General features: G+C 37.1%; 1 protein-coding gene across 2 annotated transcripts in view; it reads left to right on the forward strand.

The window, feature by feature from the left end:
- Window positions 1-25,937, forward strand: part of LOC308677055 (disco-interacting protein 2 homolog C) — a 120,293-nt gene that overhangs the window by 48,415 nt on the left and 45,941 nt on the right. For both annotated transcript variants that reach the window (XM_081343215.1, XM_081343216.1), the window contains exons 9-16: window positions 1,923-2,014; window positions 6,446-6,556; window positions 14,650-14,773; window positions 15,676-15,785; window positions 17,850-17,952; window positions 18,971-19,035; window positions 24,125-24,218; window positions 24,540-24,659. In XM_081343215.1, coding sequence (XP_081199341.1) covers window positions 1,923-2,014; window positions 6,446-6,556; window positions 14,650-14,773; window positions 15,676-15,785; window positions 17,850-17,952; window positions 18,971-19,035; window positions 24,125-24,218; window positions 24,540-24,659 — 819 coding nt within the window. The remainder of the gene's footprint in view (window positions 1-1,922; window positions 2,015-6,445; window positions 6,557-14,649; window positions 14,774-15,675; window positions 15,786-17,849; window positions 17,953-18,970; window positions 19,036-24,124; window positions 24,219-24,539; window positions 24,660-25,937) is intronic.

Here is a 25,937-nt window from a genome sequence, read left to right on the forward strand (position 1 = left end):
TTATTTCTGGAAACAAAAACATAGTAAATCGTGGTCACGTGATAGACAAATGCTGCAACCAGTCATTTTTGAAGTGCCTAAATGTGCTGTTGTGACTGTTGGGGAGGTGCCACTATTGAAACTCTAGAACTGGGTAATAAGTGTCTTTTCAGTGTTCATTCTAACTGAATGAACACTGAGTAACCAATAATTAAGCAAAGACTACCTCTAATCTATATTTTGAATTTGCACATTGAATTTAAAATATTATTTGCCAAAAACAAAAACTAAGGTCAAAATTAACTACATGCAGCAACTTGTACAACTGCAGCCATCAACTACCAGCATCCATGGAAGATCAAAAAGGGCAAGATAACAGATGGAGCATTACATGCAATTTTTAAAAACTGTGCAAAATCACCAGAAATCTTACACAATTGCTGAAATCTCCTGAAATTTAACGTGTCTGCCCTGTGGACTCTTTCCTGAAGTTTTATGAAAATTCAGGCACTTTTTAAAAAATGTTTTAAATGTTTAATTCTGCTAATTGATTGACCATCTTTTGGGATCACAGATAAAGCCATTGCTCCCCTTATGTTGAGCCATCGTATTGCCATGAAATATGTTTTGTGTAAAGCTGATTGTTTGTCTTTTGATATACTTTCCTTGAATGTATTTCTGTCTACGCTTACATCACTATCTATATTTTAATTGAATCAGTGGGATTCAAAATGAATTGCTCTCTCATTTGTTTCCAGATTCCTTGCTTGCAAGCACTTGATTTTCATTTTATATTGTTTGTCATATGCTCTGCCATTAATTACTGCAAATAAAAGGTTTCATTTAGATTGCAATTACGGAGAAATACAATAGGTTTTTTTTCATTTGCTGATCTGAACTTTCATAATTGGCTTAAAGTCGCTACAGGTGACTAATGGCTTGGTTATAGCCTTCTTCGAATTTGGGCCAAACATTACCAGCACTCAAAATGGTCTGGACACAACTGATCAAAAACATTTTCCTCTGTGTTAAGCCACACTTATATGCAACTTGTAGTATAGTTTGTTCAGAAAAAGTCAACATTGATTGTGCCCTGTTTAAGTAGCCATGGAACTGTCAGGATAAACATTTCAAAGAACAAAAATCAACTTTCCTAGGCATCTTGAAACAGATCTGACTTGTATGTTCTGACAAGACAGCAGCTACTAGTTGAATACTGTAATTCCAAGGGAAACCACTTCTGAACTCTTGTTAAAAGATAGAAGTATGGTCATAATATGGTTCATCAATTTTTACTGTTTGAGTGGAGAATTGTTCTTTGCTTAGAGTTTTATTTAACAAGGTAGACTTGTGCAAGTTTGGGGAAGGATTTGGACAAGATCCAACAAGGCAGATTACCTTTTGGATCTGTTTCTAATGTTCCTTTGAACTTCCAATATATTGCATAGAACTCTATATAGCCAGTGATGCATTTTCTTAATTTGGAGGATCTCTCTGCTATCATTCTGCATTATGTAAATGTGAGCTTCCAAATATAGAATCATAAAATTCTATAAACGTAATGTAAGTAAATCTGGTTTTCAAATTTGAATATCCAGTCAGTTACTTGTACTGTGAAATTAAAATTAGAATAAAGGAAGAAATATTTGATGGTTCTGAGTTAGGGCAGTCAGAGCCAACTTTGATTTTAAAAAATAAGACCTAGCTGCTGATAAATTAAAGTTGTTCTTAAAGTACAAACTTTTAAAGGATGCCTGTTTAAAATATGAAGCTTAGCACAGTCAGATATTGTATCATGAAGATGCCCTCTATAATATGTTTTTTATACAGTTATGGATTCCTACTTTTTTGGGGGGGACAAATCTTATCTGAATTGCATTTTGAACCATTTTAAACCTTAAATATTCCATGCCATATTTATACTGTTTTTTCTTTTTGATTAGGTAAACTTTGGACTCGTAGTATGAAAGTTGCTTATAACATACTGCATAAATTGGGCACAAAGCAGGAACCGATGGTGCGGCCAGGAGACAGGGTAAGTAACTGCTATCACTGTGTGGCTTTGTACTTTCTTACATAGATTCTTAAAATCCCCAAAGGTGAGATGTTTTATTGTTTCATTCATCATGGTTTATATTTTTGTGTTTTGCCTTCTATAAATAAGGGTGCACAACAACTGTTCAAGTGTCACACTAGATCTTTTGATTGATGGTTGCATTCTCCAAAAAGGGGAGGAAAGGCAACACTAAGTTTTCCTTAATGTATTAAAATTAAATGAATTAAATACCGTGAATATGATTCTTCCCCATGTGTTCAATAATTTTTCATTTCTCACATTCAGTATTACAAATTCATAACTATCTTCAAAGGGACTATAGGAACTTTCAAGGATCAGATGGAGACCTGAGACAACAATGTGTACACCTGACTTTCAAACAATTTCACCTTAATATTTATATCAGATTTTTAAAAAATAGTTAATGGTCTGAAAATAGTTTATTTATAATAGCCTATTTATGGTTAAAATTGTATGTATCTCTTTCATAACGGAGGCTGTACATGTTACAATGGCCCCCTTATACAAAGAGCATTAAAACATGCTTGTCATAGAGATGAAATCAGTTTTGGAAATGAGACTGTGTACGCCTGTATATTCTGGGAAATTCTAGAAACAAAAGAGTTTCTGTGAAAAGGTCAGACTTGAACAAGGAATGTTGCTAGCTAATTAATAAGATGTTCAGTGCAATCAGTTAAAAATATTCCTATTTAAAGCAGTAACTGTTGGCATTAGAATGTAATAGCTTAAAGAAGGGTTGACTTCCATGAACTGGTGTTGAAATCAGTATGAGTGTGGGGCAATTTTCTTGTGTGATTTCTGTTTCATCCCAAGGAGAGGGACACATCTTTATCTCTAGGATAAAAGAATTTTGAACAATTGTATATCCAGTGAAATATGTTGTTGTTCATCACATCTAAATGTTTGTAAAGACCAACTCCATCTACGTGCTTTCCTCAAAAGATATGCCTCATTTGCGTATTTCCCTCGAGATATATCTCCATCTAAGTACTTCCCTCAAGAGATATGCCTCCATCCACGTCCTCTTTCAAGATAGGCCACCATGTTGTATTGTAGAAACTCTGTTCCTTAAGCACTTTAACTGTCTCTCTGGAAACATTGGGTTGAAGAAGAATTTTCATTGCCAAACATATCTTTGTCCTTTCACCAGTCCCTTTTCTCTCTGTTTTGTGGTTTTCTTTTTGGCACTTCATTTCTGGTATTTTGTTTGGGTTTGTTCGGATCCCTTTCTTGTTCATCCAAATCACTGTGATGGCAATACTTCATGAATTCCTTTCTACTTTTTATTTACATACCTAGTTTCCCCCCCCCCAAGAAGCTGCTACTTCCTCTCATCAGTATTAAAGTTGAATCAAAAGTCAGAAAGTCAAAGCTGCTATTTACCGGGGGGGGGGGAGCCCTACATCTAGCAAGAAATACAGAACAGAAATAATGCTTCTCCATTCTGACAGTCACACACTGTTTTTGTGCTACTGGGAATTGTGGGTTTTTTCCTCTCAGTGTTCTAGGGAGTTGCCCTGTTCACATTGTGTGCAATTTTATTTTATTTTTATTTATTTTAATTCCATTTATATCCCGCCCTTCTCCGAAGACTCAGGGCGGCTGTCCTCCTGGAATGTGTCAAGTCTTGTGCTTAGTTTTCAAGTAGTCTCAGCCTCTCTCTATGGCTCCTTCTTCAGATGAATTTGCTTAAGAATACTCATTATTACTTGTCATTGAAAAATTCTACTATTAAAATGATAGCTTCTGTTCCAGAAGATGCTTCATTTTTACAGCGTCTCTTCTGAAAATTGGAAAGGAGCTACAATCTGAACAAAGTGAGAAGGAATAAAGCATAAAATTGAAGAGGTTTAAAAAAAACAAAACAAAATAACCTATGTTTCCACTTGTTTAACTGAAGCTGGGTCTGTCGTTAATACCGGAGAATGTTAATGAAACTCCACAGAAACAAATTTAAATTTTTAAACTATACTTCGGGGAGCACTTCCCTAAATGGTGGCATGTGAATCGCCCAAATGAATGAAAAGAAATAGCTTACATTAAATGTGCTCTTGTATATATTCGCTGGTTTAACCTCTAATTGCCTTTTGTTACTTGATCTTCTCTGCCTTCACTAATAAGATATCCCCCATCCCCTTTCTTGTCTTAAGCTGTTCAACTTCAGAGCACTTATGTCAGTTCAGGCCCTCAGAAATGCTTTATTTCTTTTCATAAGTGATGGTGAAAAATTAAACTTAAAAGACTGTGGGCAGATGTTGAATTTAAATCATTGTCTGTTTTGGCACTTGGCCAAAACGTGTCTACAGAATCTTTTTTCTTGATTTATGATAGTGCTTAAGACTCTATATCATATCCATAGTAGGCAGCATACCGAACAAATAAGTCAAGGAAAGTTATAAAATCGACATTACAGCTAGACCTTTTCTTTCTTTGCACCTTGTGTGCTCTAGATTGTGGTGTGTATTGGTGAATCTCTTACTTAAAACTTGGAACACTTAAAATTAGAATAGTTAGTTCAGCCTCCAGTGTATTAGGAAATTATACCATGTATCTTACCAAGGCACACAGAGAGATTTAAATGTAAATTCTTCTATTTACATGAATCCTAGTATAGTATTTTGGTCCTTTTTTGACTATGTACAAAATTGCTTCAACAACTTTTCCATTTATGGGCAAGAATATTACACTAATCTGACCAGTGTACACATCTTTTCATATTCTAAAGTCTCCCCAAAAGCTGACATAGTAGTGCAATAAATGTAACAGATGAAGATCCATGCTTTGTATAAACCTTCACATGGTAAGGAGTAGCAAGGAGGCAGTAGATGACACCAACCTCAGAATTAGAATGACAATTTAATGAGTAGCATTTAGCCATGACCTCAAAAGAAAGCTCTTGCAGCTGAGTTCTCCAGAAAATTGATTGCGGAAAATAGTGCTATCTGGTTCATCATTATTTGAGACTGATTATTTTAAAGAAGGCAATCTCTCTCTTGAAGGAGCATGTGGCGTGACTGCAAGATTTTAGCCTCTTTCATTTTTAAGCTTTTTTATTGTCATGTGAAATGAAATCGAATGTCAAAAGAAGAGGAATATGTAGAAAAGCAGTTTGAAAATGATCAACAGGAACCAGAAAAATAAGATGCGATATTTCTTTCTTGCCTTTTAATGGTGAAACAAGAATAAAACAGATTTACAACCAGGAAAACAGCCTTTCAGTATGTTGTTCTTTTATGAGCCTGACTAAAAGCATGATTTTTAGCAAATATCAAAAACTAACAAAAAAACTTAAGAGCTTCATCTAATGATTGTAGTTTTCCATTAAACATGTGGCGTTTGAAAAGTGATCAAAATGAAAGATGCGTATAAGGTAAAACTGAAATAGGTTATACTTAGTTAAAGGTAAAGGTTCCCCCGCACATGCGTGCTAGTCATTTCCAACTCTAGGGGCTGGTGCGTCTTTCAGTTTCTCAGTAGAAATAGGCTTGAAATAAAATTAATTGGAACTTAAAATGAAATTAAGTAGGACCATCTAGAAACTGATCAGTAAGAGCAGGTAGCACCAAAAAACCATTAAAAGTTCTTTAAAGGATCATTCCTGCTAGAAGCAATTTGGCTTAATAAGATCCCATTCCTTGGGTTACCACTATTTTTCTCTTTAGAGTCATTTACTCTGTAAAGGGATAGACAAATCCTAATACTAATGTTGTTGAACTACAGTTCACTGATTTATTTATCACATTGGTATATCATATATTATCAAAAAGCCAACCTGCATCAATAAACAAGTATCCAATCAATAGCAAGGAGTTAATAATAAGTATAAAGACGAAAGTAGCAAGTAACTTCAATATCAAAACACTAAATACTGGATAAGTCCAATCCAAAAAAATTCCATGGTGCCACTATGAAAATTCATGGGAAAGAATGAAATATAATCATGCTATTTTAGAAGAGACCAAAATGTAAAAATATGGGTTTTCCGTTTTGATTTTTAAACAGTTTGCTGGGGGAGCCCAACAAAGGAAGGAATTCCATAGCATTGGGGCCATCACTCAGAATGCCCTGCTGCTAGTGACTACCAGGCAGAGTCCCTTCCAGGATGAACATGTAGAAAGTCTTTAGTCAAAGATCATAGCTTCTGGAGCACATATGATAGAAGCCATAACTATTCTTTAGTACCGAGTGATACCAGTTGCTTGATATTAGGTCCCAAGAACCAGGAAAGACAAATGAGTGCTTCTGTGCATATTCCTGTATTGCTCCTCACACTTTTTACTTCAGTTGGTAAGATTTTATTTGCAGTACTATAGATATATATTCCAAAAAGGTATTTACATTTACAGATTTTATTAATTTTTTATTTTTCTCCTCCCAATTTTTTTATAGGTAGCACTAGTTTTCCCCAACAATGATCCTGCAGCTTTTATGGTAGCATTTTATGGCTGCCTTCTTGCAGAAGTTGTTCCTGTTCCTATTGAAGTGCCACTTACCAGAAAGGTAAGAGAAAGAAGTTTTTAGTTGTCTTAGCAGGAATTAAGGTCAGATCTCAGGACATAATCTTTGAGCATTTTACATGGAAATAAAAAATGACAATATGCATTGTTGCTTTAACACATCTATGAAAACACAACGTATTTAATACATGTCATCAGAATATGTTTACCATCTGTGTATACATATTCTGATGACTTTGCCTTAACTTGATTGGGAAGCTCACATGGACTTAACTTTTTAAATATTATTTTAGGACAGGTTTAAACTGTAGGTATAGCTGAATGCTAAATAGGATTTGACCAACATTGAAAAGAACCAGTTTTTTTAGGGTTGCCTTCTATCCCCCTGGTCTCTAAGGGATTAATTTTGCATTCAAAAATAAAAGGGTTGATTGCATGTAGAACCATGAAAGCTGTGAGAAAGCTTTGAGCTATATTTTCAATGAGTTGAAGCCTAATATTAAACAAAACTTGAGATCAGCCACATTTGAAGGGCAGGAAAGAAGGTAGAAGCAGCCTTAGGAAGATGCTGAAGGCAATAGTGCAGAGAAGGTGATGAAGCCCATCACCAATTATACCATTATTTGTGATGAACAGAATTGTCTTAAGGTCCCTTGTTGCACAAGGTTTCTCTTTTCCTACTGTGGCATGGCCCTGGGAGGACACCACGAATAATAACTGCTTGGAATACTTAGAAAAATAGCTTCAACAGGATTATCTAGAAAGGTCAAGATTTATTTGGATTTAAGTGAAAAAAAATTCAAGCAGTGCTGATACTACAAAAACTAGGCTTCCTGAACTTTGCAAGAATTATCTTTTTCTTATATCTCTGGGCTATTCCCCATATAGGCAATTTATTCTTTAAAAAAAATAGAGCTGATTGGGAACATGAGCAATGAGTAATCATTGCAACTTCGCTATTTCTTAAGTGGTACTTCATATGACTAGGATCTTTACAGAGCTGGTCCAGTGGTATTAAGAGTGGCGTCAAGTCTATTTCCTCAAATTGTAGCTGATGGATGTTCTTCTCAGAGCAGATTTTGAACCAGCTGCATAATTAATACATTTTTGGATGATAAGATGTTCAGTATGAATTTGAGATGGTCCAAAAGACAAACATGGCTTTAGAGATTATCAGCATTGTTTTGGTTCAGTTAAAAAAAGAATGCTTTTTGTGTGGTTTTCAAAGAATTCCAGGCAGCTCAATGATCAAAATAACAATAAACACATTTTTGAAAACAGAAAATATTGAAATAAGTAAATGATTAAAAACTGTTGGCAGTTGTATTGCTAATAATAGTTTCTGACCATGACTTGGCTGCATATTAAGTTGACAATGGAATGTCATATATTGATTTGGAAATTTTATAATCAAACAAGAAGTCCCTTATTTCTCTTTTTAGGAAGTTCAAGTTTTCTGTGCATTGGCATGTTGGCTAGGAATAATCTGCTTATATCTAGCCCTCTAGGAGATTTACCATGGAGTAAAATGCAAAGGCTGAAGACAGGATCAGTGACCTATGCTTTTAGCAGATAATTTAATTTATTGGGGGAGACAGCCTCTCATGAAGGCTTAAATAAATGTTTCTAGATGCAGGTATCAATTATATAGCCCCCTCCAAAAAAGCTAGATATAACCAGGGTTGTGGACCATGAGCCATATACAACAAAGTCACACCCTCTTGTTACTTTGATTAGTAATCTTCTGGCATTTGGGGCCGTGTGCATGTCACAAACATACAGAAAAGTGGTTGGATTTCCATTCCAGTTCTGGAAATCTGCTTATGTCTCTCTGACCAATCTTGCCTGCCTTTGCAGACCCATCACTGGCTATATGTGGTTCACACCACTCTCTTTGCATTCCCTAATCTGTCTGAGATTGAAGCATTTCAATTCACCAAACGTTAACAGTGCAGTTTGCAGAAGTGGGAATAGTTTTCCAGGTGTGAATAGAAGCGAGTTCCCTGTGAGAAGCCTCACATTTCCAATCCCAACTTTAAAGTCCCTTCCTTCCTTTAAAAATATAGTATGTCCCTCCTGTGAGCTCACAACAGAATATCAGGTGCCTTACAGTCTTTCAAATATTGCTCACCTCTGCTTTATACATAAAGAGGCATGATGTCTCAGCTGTTAAAAACTCTGAGCTTGTCAGCTGAAAGCTGACAGCCTGGATTCAAGACCCAAGCATCATGCAACAGGGTAAGCTCCCATTCCTTGCCCCAGTTCCTGCCCACCTAGCAGTTTGAAAACATGCAAATGAAAATAGATTAACAGGAACACTTCGTTGAGATGATCCCTTGTGAAGAATACAGTGTTCCATGTATCTTTGGCGTATAGCTATGCTGGCCCCATGGCCAAGGAAAAACTGGGTAGGATAACCTTACATTTACCCTTGCTTTTATACATAGCAGTTTAGTAAGGATCATTCTCTAACACAGTGCTTGCCAAAGATGGGTAAATCACCCAAAATTGGGTAAAATTAGCTTTTCTTTGGGTAATGGGTACACATTAGGTACATTTAAATAAGGATTTTTGATAAGCAGTTTTGGATAATGAAGGAAAACATTTGGGAAGCACTGCTATAACAGCTTCAGAGAAATGATATCTATTAAATTTTCCTTATCCCTTCCCTTCTCCTTGCATAAAACTTTTGTAAAGCACAAGTGCCTTTTCGCATTTGACAACTAGCTGCTAAATTTTTCATCACACTTTTATTTTGCATATAGTTGAAAAGATACCACAATAAACTAGTGTCCCCTCATAAGTATGCTAAAAGCATTTTATAGCTTGTCCTACCTGTTGAAATTCTTGCCAAGATTAGTTTTGTAAAAAAAATAAATTTGTAAACAAGCATCATGTTTTCACAGAAATTACTGAAAAGGCAATTGCATGTTTTGAAAAAGAAATGGCAGCAAGGGCCTAAGTCTCTGGTTAATTAAAACATTTGTAACAGGGTTTTATATATAGCAGGTGCTGGAGGACAACCAATGAGCTGAACATGTTGGTTCATCCTCACCTCTGCTGCTCTAATTTTACCAGACTGCCTGAAGGTTTTGGCATTTAATTTTTCACACTTGAGCCCTTAATTCTTCTCTTCCTCAGTTATTCAATCTCCCCATGATCATCTTGCATGCCTCAAAATGGCATAGTGTATGAGAAAAAGAATCATTCATTAAACTATACATATGTACAAACTATATAGTGGGAAAGAGTTGGATGAATGATGTGGAATATCATTCCTGTGGTTTTGACTAATGTGATTCCTAATATAAGGATGAAGAACCCAACACCACTTGCCTGGCGAAATTCTCAAAATTTTTCCCATCTGCAGAGAACTTCAGCACTGCGTACAGATTTTATGTGAGACTTCAGCCTTTTCTAACTCACTGGTTATTCTGCCCACAAGATTTCCAATACATAGTGGTTTTCTTATATCAGATACTGGGAAAGCAGACAATGCTCAGTATGCTAGTTTAAAAACTCTCGTTCTGTATTGCTGTGTATCATGACTGAAATAAGTGATACCCAAAGTTTTTAGAGCAGGCATGTTAAAGGAATTCAAGAATTATCTTCCTGTAACGACATGGTGGCTTAGTGGCTTAAAAGACACCGGAGAAGGTCTGTGCTCCGGTGATTCGATCCTACCACAGCATGATGGAGTGAGCATCCATCACTTGCCTCATTTCCTGCCAACTAACAGTTCAAAAGCATGTAAACGGAAGCCTATAAAACAGGTATCATTTCAGTGAGAAGGTAACAGTTTCCCATGCTTTGCACTGCAGCATGATGTCATGCTGGCCACTTGACTTGAAAACATCTTTGCACAGCACTGGCTCAATGGCCTAAAGAAACATGGATGTTTCTTTAGTTGACTACACCTAGTGGAGTAAAACCCACAGGAACTTCTTTACATTTACCTTACCATCTTGTATTAAGGAGCTTCTACAACACCTTATTGCACCTTACACCTTTATTCCCGCTCATAAAAATGTGGCCAGATGAGAGTGGTGGGTTATATTAAACTTATTGATTTGGGAATAGCATGCTTTAGAGAAGTATAGAATTTTCCACTTTGAGCCTTCTCTAGTGAACAATAACTTAGATGCTTGGCAAACTCTTATTCTAATTTCTAGTCTTCCTTCCAAGCACTCTTTCTCAGCTCAAGGAAAGCAGCCCTTCAGACTTTTTTGACTTTACTTCCCATCTGTTTCAGTCAACATGACTAGTGATATAGAATCACTACTTTCTTGGAGATTATCCTGTGGTTTACCTTAGCCTGCCCCGAGACTCTTTTAAAACACCGTTTCCCACCTTGCACATCTGTGAATATCAGTCCTAAGAATTCCTCAGGCAGCATGACAGTTGAGAACTTAGGGAACTGATGTCCATGTATTTTTAAGGCATCCAAATTGGGCAACTATGTTTACTGCATCTGCCTGTCTCTTCTTCCCAGCTACTGAAGTACCTTTACGACTCTTACTATCCTATGTCTGCTATTTTCTCTTAACTTCCTTCCTTCTTCTACCATTGGTCTACTTCACTACTATTTTGTAGTGTTTTGTATGTATAAATCTCCCCCTAGTGCTAATATTTTGGAGTGATTGATTTTCTCAGGATTATAACCTATCCTTAGATTCCATTAGGCCTGTATGAGTTAATCTGAGGACACAAATAGTCTTTAGAAGCTCTTCTTTCACCTTGAAATGAAGGTGAAAGATGGTCATAAAGTTCTTTAAGCTTGAGAGCATAGATTTTTATCCTACGATTTTCCCCACTCTGTTCCCTGTCTTCGAATGGGTCATTTCCTAGGTGATGATGGAATTGAAGTTCCTGAAAATTCATCTCTCCGATACAAGAGCAGAAGCTTCACAAGACAAGAGCCCCTTACATATGTATGATATATAAGCAGCTGAAAAACTTGAGATGTTGTGGTATATAATCAATGTCCTCCGTTCGTAAAGACAAATCTCATTTAGTTTTTTTTCAAGCTAAGTAAAGCCGTGCACAATAATACGTTTTAAAACGGACTCTGTCAATGCTTATATGTGCTGCCTTTTTGTTTTAGAGAAAGTTCAATAATCTTTTGGATAACATAGCATTCCGAAAGAAACACACCACTACATTTTAGAGAAACCATTCATATCATTTTCCCCCCCAAGGACATTCTTTTATGTTTTATCTCTTCTCCCCTCTTCCTATCTCTTCTTTCAAAATGAGATAGTCACAACAAAATCCATTGCATCTGTTGGTTTTCATGGACATTCTCTTATAATTGCTCAGATGTTGCAGAAGCTCTGTATGGCAGAGAAACTATTGACAAAGGAGTGGAGGGGTTGACTTTCCTTCTTTTTAATTAAAACCTGGCCAATAGCTGAGTAACAAGAAGAATACTGGCAAGGAAAGGCAAGCCCCCCTCCTTTAATTTCTTAGCTTGCCATGATTTCCAAAATATTTTCTATACCATCCATTGGCAGCCCATTCATGCATTTTTGCTAGACTACTTTTTTGAGAAATATATAGAAAACAGAAGCCGGGAAAGAACATCTGTAGATGTGCAAATTATTATTTATTAAGCATGCATGCATATTTGCATTACACTATTAGACTCCAGATGTCAGGACAGAGTATAAATTGGATCCAGAGAAGACTGTTGAGAGTATATATTGGCCTAAGAAATATTATTTTGTGTACATGGACATTTCTTTGTCTTATTTCTGTGTTTCCTGTTTCACATCAAGCTACACAAAGAAGCATATACACATGTTGCTTGAAGTAAGCTCTCTCAGTGTAGTGTTCTCTGGTTAGCCACACCTTTCTATACCCTTTGTAGCCGTGTTAGTCCTGTTGATTACTTCTTGGTTTAAAGACAGATGAAGTCCTATTTGTCATTGTCTTGGGGGAATAGATGTACTTTAATTTTCTTTGGGGTGTTAGAAAAATCTTGATGGGGAAGCTGCAGATGGTAGAGACTGAAAACCCAGGAATGTTTGTTTTCAGGATCAGAGTGAATAATCTAGGTCTAAGTAACCACTGGCATGATTTGAAAATAATGAGATCTGTCAGGTAGATTTATTCACAATAAAGAAAGTAACAACCCACAACCTTCCCTCCAAGAGACACCCTAAATTTTCGGTATTCCAGCAAGGGATAAAAGCAGTAGACAATTGTTGTCAGTCCTAAGCTAATGTAGGATGTGTTTTAATATTTATGCCAACTTTGATTAATGCCTTTTAAACTTTGTAAATTTTTTTAGGGCCTGGCTAAATCATGAATCTCCTTGGGCTACTAATAGCACAGCATGCACAGAATTTTTCCCCAACTGGCATGATTTCATCCTCTTTGTCTCTTTCTATTTATCTTAAAAAGGGTACTCCTCCTTCTGTCTGGATTTTCATAGAAGCCAAACCAAATGAGAGCTCATTTCTGAAGACTTTTCTTGCAAAAGTATGTCTTTAACTTTGACAAGCTGGAAATACATAATTACTTTAATCATAAGAAAATGCAAATATAATTGAGAATTTGTTGGGTGCCTGAACTTTGAAGTAATTATACAAATCTGTCATAAACCAGTTTCTCATCCCAATATATACTTTAAAAATCAGCATATACAAACCCAACTGTGTAATTAAATACTATTTTTTTAAAATCTGACTATAGAGAGGTTGATGCTAGGCTCTGAATGTGGGGGACAGTATAATGCATGTCTTTCCCCTAGAACCGATAGCTTTTTTACAACTTTTAACTGTACATTAAAAAAAGCAAACTTACGTTGTTGAGCTATTGGACAAAATAGATCTGTGTCTCAAGACCTTTCTTTTACTATCTCGATAGTCACAAAACCTCCATTTCTGCTTTTTGTTTGCTTCAGATTTCCAGTGCCTAATGTCTTTGTAATGCAATGAAAGTCTTGCTGTAAACTTATCTATTCTGTTTTGAAAACTGTGGTGTCTGGCTATTGTCTGGTGCATCTTGAACAGATACTGGGGTATAGTGATGGACTTTATCTGTATATTTTATGCTGTTGTATCTTGTTGAGTACTTGCGACTTGGCCAAATTGAAACAGAGAAACTGAATAATGTTGATGTAGAGTCATTGCTTTTTCTAACTAGAGTTTTCCAAGGTATAAATTTTGTGTTAACCTCAGTGAGTGAGAACAGGAAATATTACAAAGAAATAGCTTTCTAAAAATGCTGTAGTTGCTGTAATGTTGATTTTTGCTTGGGGTTTCACAGAATTCAAGTGCCCCTAGTTCTGTTGGGATAATCCAAATTCAGAAGGCCTTTGTAAGTGAAAATGGTGAGGCAAGGCAATATATGGATGTTAAATATTGAGCATTTTGTGGCTTAATGTATGGTATATCCGGCCAATACAATAGTTTATGATTCAATAGGATGCAAACATTGTCACAGAATCAAACTATTTTTAAAAATTGGTGTCCAATAATGGTCAGCCCAAGATATCTGGAAGGCAATTAAAATAACAGGTGTTGCATGTCCCTCCTTTTGCTTTTAGACATAATTTGCTGAACCATTATGGCTATTAGATCTCTTTCCCATAAACTTATTTTTCCTTTTTCTTTGGATTATCTAACTCAGAAGTCACCACCACATCCTATAGCAATAGATTCCCTGATCAGTTAATGTAGTCTAATGCTTTTCCTGGTTTGGAATCTATACTTGCCTTTTATAGATAAAGAAAAAAAATCTGCCTATCTAGTTTGTGGATTTCTTTGTGCCCATATTTGTTTCCGGTTTTTATTCTGCTTTTCTTCTCTCTGTTATAAATTGCCCACAAAACATCAGGTTGTAATTTCAAAGATTGGAAAGGGTGGGATCTTCCTGATCTGATTTTTCACTTTTTAAAGAAAAATACAATTCTCTGTATTAAATATTTTATCAAAAAATGTTCTTACAAAAGCACTGAAGCTTTGAAAGCCAACGACCTGGATCAAAACATAATAGATGTCTTTAAAAAAATTAGTTGACTAAGTAAAGCAAATGTTAATAGCTCGGACATATTTTAAAGGAAAGCTTTCATTACTGCTTTTGCATTGATTCACTTAGAATCTTTTTCCCCCTTGCTTTTTCTTCAATTAGGATGCAGGTAGCCAACAGATCGGCTTCTTGCTTGGAAGCTGTGGTGTTACTGTAGCCTTGACTAGTGATGCATGCCATAAAGGGCTACCTAAAAGCCCTACAGGGGAGATACCACAATTTAAAGGTAAGTTTGTGCAGGGTTAATTCAGTACCATATGCCATGTGATTTCATGTCCATTACCCAGTGATGAGCAAAAGTAGAGAATTGTACTAATTAAAAGATGCAAAAGATGTCTGGTTTTCTGTCTTCCAAAGCTGTGTAATTATCAGATCAGTTCTGTCTATCTTGCCTGTTCTAACCCAGTATAATTGGGTATAATTGTCATTTCAGTACTGTTGAGAAATGCCCCACTGACCCTTATTGTCTCCTGGCAGGATGAGGTTAAATAGAACAGTTCACTGAAGCCAACCCACAATCATCCTGTCTTCTGTAGACCTTGAAACACAAAGCTTTTCTTCCAACTGATCAGTAGAACAATGTTATTCTATCCCTGCCTCGTCTTCTGAACTACCATGGGTCCTGGAGTAACAAAAATTCACTCATTCTCAGCTTTGCAAAACAAAATTTGGTAGCAATTATTCCCTTTTATATTTTGTTCTGGGCATGCCACAGGAGGATGTGTGTAAAATAAAAAATGAAAAAAGAAGTATTCATATTACTTTTCACTCTATCATCTTGATACTTTTCAGAGCTTCTGAAAAGGAGATGGTGGCATGCCAGCTGCTTGGCAACAGGCGTGGGGAGAGAAAGAGATGGAGAGGCTCCAGGAACAGGAAGTTGATCTCTATGGACAGTATAGTCAAACATTTCCAGTGCCTATTTAAAACTGGGGCTAAACTCATGCTGAGAGTGCGCAGCAAGAATTTGATTTTATATATAATGGTTCCAGCATCTACTGATCTTTAACAACTCAGAGATAGCACAGGAGAAGACTTTCTATTGGTCATTTTTATTAAAGAAATGTGGACCACAGGATTGCACAATGGCTTGTTATTTTTTTAAAAATTGCTCTGTTTGTTTCTAAGGCTGGCCAAAACTGCTGTGGTTTGTGACAGAATCGAAACACCTTTCGAAACCTCCTCGAGATTGGTTCCCCCACATCAAAGATGCAAACAATGACACAGCTTACATTGAGGTGAGTGCAGTATGCATAATATATTTGTTCAATCATATTCACATGTGCATCATTTCCATCTATTACTCTGAGTCCAGATTAATAGCGGATTAAATGTTTTAAGTAAATATATTGCAATGTACTTATTAAATAGTAAAGCATATATGAAACATCTCCATTCCTATGCAACTATAGCAAATTGCGCTTGTATAACATTGTTGGGGAAATTTAAAAAATCTTGATATCTCAATTCAGCTAAATTTGTATAGGGTCCCCCCCAAAAAAATCTTCGAACGGCTACATGGATAACCATTTTAGTGGCTGCATATTTGAACTTATGTTTATAGATACAATCAATGTTTGCTTTAAGAATTAATGAGAAGGGAAGACTGGCTTGTAGACACCAATGGAATTTTACACTACTATCTGTGTAAAATCGCAAATAGAATTAAACATGCCTAGAGGCTTAAAATTTAGTCAGATTTTGTCTGCTATGTCTGAAGTCCACTGAATCAAAGTCTATTGAATCAGAAGTTTTCTAAAAAAAAACCAGCAGTGGAAACTTCCCAATAAAAGCTAATTTGAAAAGTTCCAGAGTGCAATGCCATGTGCAAAACTCTGTAAAAGATAGATGCAATAGAAGTGCTTTAAATAAACAAGGAAGGAAACTGAATACTTCATAATATTTTTCATGAATTAAATATCAGGACAATGGATGCAGAGGCTGAAATAGTAGCACTCAGCAGCCTTTTACAGTGAAGGGATGGGTACTGATGTGTATAGAAACATGGGAGCTATGTTTTATCATTAGACAGTTTGACAACTTCTGACATGTTCTTTTTAGAAGCTAGTGGGACTATATTATTCAACTTTACTTTTAGCACATATTGCTGGTTTACAATTCCACAGAAACGAAAGAAAGACATTTCCTTCCAAAATATGCTTGTTAGCTTACATGGACTTCTAGTTCACCTCTATTTGAAAGGTTTAAGCAGAGGAACATAAAAATAAGTGCTTAATATCAAATCCTATATTAAGCAGGCAAAAGCTTACGTGGCTTCTTTTAGAGGTTGGCTACAGGAGCTACATGAAGGGCCCCATGTGCTTCCAAGCCTCCTTTTGAATCTGAAAACCTTCATCGCTATAGGTACATATGTTTAATTGTGATGTTACAACAAAAAAGGCAATTGCAATTTTAGATTGCATTCACTGAAGTCATTTGCAGTCATGAGAGGCCATAATTCAGGTTCAGTTTCTGTGCTGGTCAGACTCCATTTCAAGGGTGATATCCAAGTTGAAAAAATCAAAATAAGGTTAAAATATAGGTAGCAAAGAAGATTTCATTTGAGAGATAGAGGCTGCAGGAGGAAAGGATTTTTGAAATATTTAAAGGGTGTCACATAAAAGTAAGCTGCAAATTATTCACTGTTGGCCATAATGCAGAATCTGGAACTGGTTAGGAAAAGCTTATTAATGGTAATAAGCTTTGATAATGAAACTATTTCCTAGGGAAGAAATAGGCTGCCTTTTCAAGCAAAAACTAGGCAGCTTTCTAAATGGAGATACTTTAATTCGGATTTCTGTAGTGATCAGGGGGCATCAATAGGATTGTTCAACCATTAAGGCAAACTAAGTATTGATATGAGAATTGAGTCCTTTCCCCCCCCCTAACCGCTTAGACTGGATCTTTAGAGAGCTAGAGGATAAGGATATATAGATAATTAGCAGGATGATATGAATGGAGAGAAACAGAGAACTGGCTGTGTAACTATCGGAGCTTGGTTATTGAATAAAAAACCAACTTTGGTTGATGACCTAGTACTGAATGGAAGACATCAGTAAACTTACTGAGATACCCAGTAAGAGATTTTTTTATGGTGCATAATTTACAACCATAGCAGGTTATGACCATCATAAGTAAGAGCAGACTCCCTTATGGTCATAATTCAAGGACTATTTGTATTTGAGGTTTGAGGATTCAGCGGGACACCTTTCAATAGACAGTTTAATAAACTGAAGGAGACAGAGACCTAACAACAGTTTTGTTATTCCCCGACACTGATGAACAAAATTTTGTTACTACAGTACAAAACATGTAAGGATGGAAGTGTTCTTGGTGTGACAGTGACAAGGATTGCATTACTGACCCATTGTCAAGCGCTCACCCAGGCATGTGGATACACAGAAGGTATTTCAACACTTTTTAAAAAATGACTAAACTAGCTTCAGAAAATGATTTAGCGTGATAAGATTTTACTGGGTTTTGTTTTAAATAATTGGATGAAGACAATTATTCAATAGCCAGGAGCTAAGCTATCTCTCCCAAAAATTGGAAAGCAACACAACTTATTTCTTAGCCAAACTGATTTTTGAATCTTCCCAGAACTGTAGAGTCTTTGGACAAAACTGTATTTGCCCTGGGTTTTTTGTTTTGTGTGTTGTTTTTTGCAATATTTAGAGCATTCTGTTTGTTGTGAGAACAACAAAGAGATATTGTAGTGCAAGGTCTAAAATAGTTTAAAACTCTACCTCATACCCCAAAAGAAAATCCATTCTTCTCATCAACCCAGAAAAATGGAACAGAAAATCCTGGTTCTTTTTATGATAGTTTGCCCCTTTTTGTGCAATTACTAAGCTCACTTCAAGCTAGATATGCCTGAAATGCTGCAAAACACAAACAGGATTAATAAAAACAAGAGCTGGGTTCAAATATTCAATCGAGATCAGGACCTCCAAAAGTTTACACGATAGAAATCAGTGAGATGCATTTTTTCTAAACTTCATTTTATCTTCCAAGATGAACAACTACTTCAAGTTGTAATTTTCATCTCTAATTAATATGAACATCTCAAGCTTCTGAGATCTGTATTACCTACACATTTTGAAGAATTCTCTATAGGTGGAACAGTCATTAATTTTGGAAATTATGAATTTCCTGCTCTTATTTTCAACATTTTCCATCTATTTTCAGAAGAATACGTCACTGTGACATATTATGCAAATGACAATGAAGGAAAGAGAAATGAAGGAACAGATAGGTCAAAAGCTATGAGTCAGAATTGATTTACTTCAAATTGTTCTCCGATTATTATTTTTTATTTTTTTAAAAGAATCACCTACATTGTAAGATGGAGTTTTTGTTTGGCTGTACCTGGCATCCAGGAACTAACGTGGGTGTTTTTTTGTTGTTTTTTTTGGTCTTGCAGCTGAAACAATTGTGAATGTCCTAGATTTCAAGAAAGATGTGGGTTTATGGCATGGCATCCTTACAGTAAGTGTACTTTATTTTAAATAATTGCTTTAAAATGGGATGTTATAGTTTACATTTCCATCAGAAATGCAAGTTGGCATCTTCTCAAGATGCACATCTTTTCCAATACTGAAGAGTGATAGTTTGAAGCTTAGTAGATAGAACTGAATTTTGCAGATATTCATATCTGATTTTAGAAGCCACTATTCTCCCATAATAAATATCTCAGAAAGCTGATAAGCAGTTTACCTCTGCAACTGTAGACATCCAGTCTATGAATGTCAATGTCTTATGGAGGAGCTTTTGACCCTAAAACAAGAACAGCCTCTGTCTACTAATTATTGGAATTGGCCCAGCCCATCTGCTAGTCTGGAGAATGCTGCTGCCTTTAGGATCCCCACAATTTCACTTGTCAACTTTAGTCCTATCTAACTTAAGTAAGTTCAAGGCTAGGTTCACACATCACACTAAATTATAATGTACTTATCTGGAATTTGACTGATGGTCGCTCTAGCTAATTCGACATTCTGACTACCGGTAATTAAAACAAGCCACGTCTTAGATGTGTGAACTCATTTAAAAAGGGACATTATTGGCTCAAAAAAATACCTGAAGCTGTGACACATATCACCATCAAACTTCAATAATATTATTTTTCATCTAGTGCTCAGGTTAAAAAGCAAAACTGGACAATTCTGTTCAACCCTCCATCGTTCATAACTTCCTCTGTATGGGTCCCCTCCTTAAAAAAATCTCTCAGTCCCACTTGTCTGGACAGCATCTGTCAAATCTCCCATCTTTCCTTTTTAGAGACTATGCTATAGAAGGTGGAATATTTGGAAACTTTAGAGGATTCTGGATGAAACAGGTTCCTTTCAGTCAGGTTTCAGCTCCAGTTACGGAATAGAAAAAGCATTGCTCGCACTTGTGGATGATCTGTGGTAAGGGCAGGATGGGGATAATTCATCCATCCTTGCTTTCCTTCTCAGTGGCTTTTGATACCATTGACCATTGACCATGGTATCTTTTGAGTTGGCTGCAGAATTTGGGGCTGGGCAGTGTCGCCAGGGCCAGTCCTAATCAGTGTTAATAGGGAGTGAGAGATTTAGTCCATAGACTCTCAGGACACTCTCCCATTTTTTCTGAACATCTACATGAAGTTACCAGTTGCCACCACCATGGAATGAGGTACAATCAGTATGCCTGTAGTCAGCTTTACGTCAACACGTCTGGTGATCCAAGTGATATAGCTGGCTTCTTAGAGTGCCTGGAGGTTATAGGGGTCTTGATGGGGCACGAACTTCAGCTGAACCATGGTAAAACCAAGTGGCTTTGGTTAAAGTCCAGCTCCAGGACTTTAACATCTTTAATTCTGGATGGGGTTGGACTAACCCCAGACACACTGGTGCTCAATCTGTGGTTTCTCCTGGATTTGTAACTACTCAATCTCACTCTCCCATCTTCCCTTTTTAGGGTCAATGGTATAGAAGATGGAATGTTTGGGAACCTTAGAGGAATCTAGATGAAATGGATTCCTTCTGGTTAGGTTTCAGGCCCAATTATGGGACAGAAATAGCATTGGTTGCACTTGGGATTATGGCAAGTGCAGGATGATGGTATGCATCCATCCTTGTTCTCCTTGACTTCTCAGCGGCTTTCAATACCATTAACCAGGGTATCCTTTTGGATTGGCTGTGGTATTTGGGACTGGGAAGCACAGAATTGTGCTGGTTTTGATTCCTTTCTCCAAGGCCAGTGATAAATTCCTCTCTGCAGGAGGAAGCATTTCCAGGATGTTTTAAGGAAGCCTTGGTTTGCTGCCCCTTAAAAAATCTATTTGAATCCCATTCCCTCCCATCTTCCCTTTTTAGGGAAACTGGTGTAGAAAATGGAATGTTTGGGAACTTTAGAGGATTCTGGATGAAACGGATTCTTTCCAGTCAGGTTTCAGCTCTAGTTATGGGACTGAAAAAGCATTGGTTGTACTTGTGGATGATCTATGGCAAAGGCAGGATGATGGTGTGCATCCATCCTTGTTCTCCTTGACTTCTCAGTGGCTTTCGATACCATCAACCATGGTATCCTTTTGGGCTACCTGTTGAATTTGGGGTGGGCGGCAGTCTTGCACAGGTTCAACTCTTTTCTCCAAGGCTAGTCCCAATAAGTGTTAATAGGGAATGAGAGGTTCAGTCCACAGCTGTTGCTTTGTGGCATGCCAAAGTTCTCAGGATTCTCCACTCCACTCCACTCCTAAAATCTACATCAGTATGCTGACAATCAGCTTTACATCAACACTCTTGATGATCAAAGTGATACTGCTGGCCTCTCAGTGTCTGGAGGTTGTTGGGGTCTGGATAGGGGACAACATACTTCAGCTGAACCCTGGTAAAACCAAGTCATTTTGGGTGCATGGAGCTTCCAGCTCCAGGACTTTAACATCTTTAGTTCCACATGGGGTTGCACTACCTCACACCAACTTGGTGCACAATCTGTTTTTTGTCCTGCTTGCTGAGCAGGTGCAGCCATGGCCAAAAGAACTTTTTCACAACTTCATGTTGTGTGGCAGTTTTGCCCTTTCCTGGATGGGAGTCTCTGCGCCCAATCACTCAAACCTTAGTCAGCTAACGCTTGGACTACTTCAGTGTGCTCTACATGGGGCTATCCTCAAAGGATATCTGGAAGCCTCAGCTGGTGAAGAATTCAGGTGTGTGGGCACTTCTTGGGATCCATTGGATGTCTCATATAATATCACTGTCCTGCAAACTGCATTGGCTACCAGTTTTCCTGTGGAGTCCAATTCAAGTGCCAACTTGGCACTTCGAAAGCATATAAATGAGTGTAACTAGGTGCCACTTTGGTGGAAGGTAACAGCACTCTGTGTTTCTTCTGGGTCAGATTCAAGGTGTGGTTATCATCCTTGAAGACCTTCATGGTATGGTCCAGGCTATCTGAGAAACCTGTTCACCCCTCGATGGGATTAGTCCACTATACCTGTGCCAGAAGAAATGTTCAGTACAGCGTTCTTAAGACAACATCTGTGACCAGCCAGGAGTTGCTGCCACATAGAGGAAAAATGCTTGATAACAATATTCAAAATAGCCCAAGTCTCGAGATTATCCAAGTCATCATGGGAAACAATAATTCGTACCCCTTCCAAATATAGAATTGGATGTGATATAAGAATTCCTTATTTTATAACATGTTTTCATCTGGTCACAGTTTGCTTGCATAAAATTTGATATTTCAGGATGTCTCCCAGATATTATTTTGAGCTAGGCTAGTTCCTGTGAGATTTATGACATTTATGCATTTATAAAAATATGTAGTGCAGATTCCTTATATGAAAATTAAATATTTCTTATATTGAAATGAATTAGTTCCCTGTTCCTCCTGATTGTTGAAAGCCTCCAGGATGGTGACAGCCCCATGGATTCAGAAATGACAAATTCCTCCCTACAAAAGGGGTCCTTTCTGGGATCTTTTAAGGAGGCCTAGGTTCCCCCCTTCCATTTAAAAAAAAAATCTCCATCCCAGCTGTCTGGACAGCTTCTATCCAGTTTCTCATATTCCCCTTTTTAGGGAAGCTGGTATAGAAGTTGGAATGTTTGGGAACTTTAGAGGATTCTGGATGAAACAGATTCCTTCCAGTCAGATTTCAGGCCCATTTATGGGACAGAAACAGCATTGCTTGCACTTGTGGATGATCTGTGGCGGGCCGGATGCATCACGTCCAAACCACGCCCATCCCATTGCCGGCAATCAGAAAAAAGTCGCGATAAGTCATGACACGTCACATGACATCACAAGTTTGACACCTGTGATCTATGGTAAGGGCAGGATGGGGATAGTTCATCCATTGTTGGTCTCCTTGACTTCTCAGTGGCTTTTGATACTATCAGCGAAGATATCTTTTTGGGCCATTTGTTGAATTTGGGCTGGGTGGCATGGCCTTGCACGGGTTCAACTCCTTTCTCCAAGGCCAATCCTAATGAGTGTTAATAGGGAATGTGCCTGGAGGTTGTGGGGGCAAAAAACTTCAGCTGAACCCTGGCAAAACCAATACCTAGTACACAATATCAGTGAAAGGAACAGCACTCTGTTTCTTCTGGGTCAGATTCAAGATGTGGTTATTCACCCTTGAAGACCTTCACGGTATACTCCAGGCTATCTGAGAAACTGGCTCATCTTGATGGGATTAGCCCACCATACCTGTGCCAGAAAAATGGTTCACTACAGCATTCTTAAGACTACATCTTGAACAGCCAGGAGTTGTCGCCACATGGAGAAAATATACTTGATAAGAATAGCACCACAAGTCTCATGATTGTCCAAGTCAACCTGGAAAACAATAATTGGTGCTTCTTCCAAATATAGAATTGGATATGACATAAGAATTCCTTATTTTCTAACAAGTTCTCATCTGGTCGCGGTTTGCTTGCTTAAAATTTGTGGAACTTGGGGCTGGGCGTCAGCAAATCTCATGCAGGTTTAACTCCTTTCTCCAAGGCCAGTCCTAATCAGTGCTAATAGGGAATGAGAGGTTTGTGGTGTGCCACAGGACTCAGCATTTTCCTCCACTCTTTTTTGACATCCACATGAAGCTCCTGGGTGAGATCATTCGCCACAACTATGGCAGGTGCTTCCATCAGTATGCTGATAATAGTCAGCTCTACATCAAACACTCCTGGAGATCCAAGTGATATTGTTGCCCTTTCATAGTGCCTGGAAACTGTCTGCAAATTGCAATGACTCCCTGTTTGCATCTGTGGTCTAATTCAAGGTGATAACTGGCATTATCACCTTTAAAGCCCTTCATGGTATGGGGCCAAGCTGTCTGAGAAATTGGCTTACCCTGATGGGATTAGCCAGTGCTACCTGGGCCAGAAGAGGAGCCACGCGATAGCCGCCTTCAGCCAAGGAATTTCCGTCAGTGGGATCCAGAAGAGCCTTTTCTGCTACCATCTTGCCCCTGAAGTTAGATCTGCTCCTCCCGCTTTTTAGCCTTCCAAAAGACCTTGAAGACATGGCTGTACCAACTAGCCAGGAGCCCCAACTGATAATTGTTTCCTCACTGATGCTGATACCTCTTATTTCCTTGCTTTAATTTCAGAGTGTTATGAACATGATGCATGTGATAAGCATCCCATATTCTTTAATGAAAGTGAACCCACTTTCATGGATACAGAAGGTGTGCCAGTACAAAGGTAAGGGTGATGGCTACATCAGTCTACTTTGAGGGAGCAGGAGGTAGGCTTTATTATATTAAACTGGCAAAATAGAAGTCGTTCCTCCTGCTCCTTTTTCACACCCAATCTGTGAAAGATTGGCTTGTAATAGTGTAAGGACCGAAACTCAAAATTGAAGTCCAGTTTGTCTGCCAGTTGGTCATACTTTATATATTTTGAGACATTTAGTACAGTAGTAGAATTATATCTTAAATATCTTTCTGATTGTTTTTTGCATAGTTTAGTGGAATTACGTCTTAATTCATTTCTCATTCTTTCTCTTTCCTTTACATCTCTCAGCAAAAGTAGCTTGTGTAAAATCCAGAGACATGCACTGGGCATTAGTAGCACACAGAGATCAACGTGATATCAACCTCTCTTCACTTAGAATGTTGATAGTAGCTGATGGCGCTAATCCATGTAAGTCCTAAATATAGAACAGAATACAATCCAAATGGCTTTGCTATTGGACATTCTACATCAACGTCAATGAAGCCACTAAACAAGGATGTATGTCTGTAATCTTAATGTATCAGTTCCTAAAATATCTTGTCCATTCTTTTCTTTTAAATGGGAGTATAAAAATATGTTTTCTATTCCAGAGTCCACCAAAAATTATATTTCAAAGTCCATTTCAAAGTTTCATTTTTTTAGTAATATCCTAAAGCAATTCCAATATTTCACAGTACTATAAACTAAAGTATCCTAGTTCTATATAATTTGGCAAGCTGTTATGTAAAACTTGAGTCAGATTTCTCCTTGAAAATAGAAAAGACTTGAGGTTTTCTCATGAAATCAGTTAAAATTAGGCATTGATGGAGTGGTGTTCTTTCCTTGGTCAAGTACGGGCATACAAAACACAAACTATATTTGTTGGTTCTTCTATCAATTGTGAAGAATGCATGTCCAACGTAGCAATCCGTTTCTCTTCCTGAGTTGTTTTTTGTATTTTGATCATGTATTTTTACAAATTTAAGTAACCCAAACAGACTCAAGAGAGCTCGTTTAAATATTAAAATAACTTTTTACAGTAGATTGAAATCATGATCCTAAAGCAAATTAGAAAATTAAGTTGAAATTGATTAAATCTCCAGTGGTCTCTGAAAAAATTTTTTTTACTTGGTGCCAAAAAGTAATAAAGAAACAAGGGAGATAGTTCAAAACATCTTAGTTTCAACGCTAAGAAGACCTTTTTCCTGCTGCTCTTAGAATTTTCAACAGAAAATTCTGGGCAGATCCTCTACTGATAATTGATAATGTTGATGACTTCATATAAAAAATTGTGGGTTTTAGGGATTTATCTATGGCTGCAAAACTTAAAGTCAGTATATTGTACAGGAAAGATATGGTAACCAGGATTTCAAAAGTTTTTGAAAGTAGTTGCACATCATATGTATATTTTGTACTGTGACATGTTTGACCTTACAAAATGATACAAAATAAAAATTGAAATACAAAATAAAAATTGAAATTAACCAGGATTTCAAAAGTTTTTGAAAGTAGTTGCACATCATATGTATATTTTGTACTGTGACATGTTTGACCTTACAAAATGATACAAAATAAAAATTGAAATTGAATTATTAGAAGCAGACGGGATACCAATACTTTTTTTTGAAGCCATTCTTGAAGCTCTGTATGAAATGGAATATCCTGCAATAGAAATGTAATTTCCAGAGTAATATTTGCTTCTGCATG

The sequence above is a fragment of the Vipera berus genome (assembly GCF_964194415.1).
Source record: "Vipera berus genome assembly, chromosome: Z".
Lineage (NCBI taxonomy): Eukaryota > Metazoa > Chordata > Lepidosauria > Squamata > Viperidae > Vipera > Vipera berus.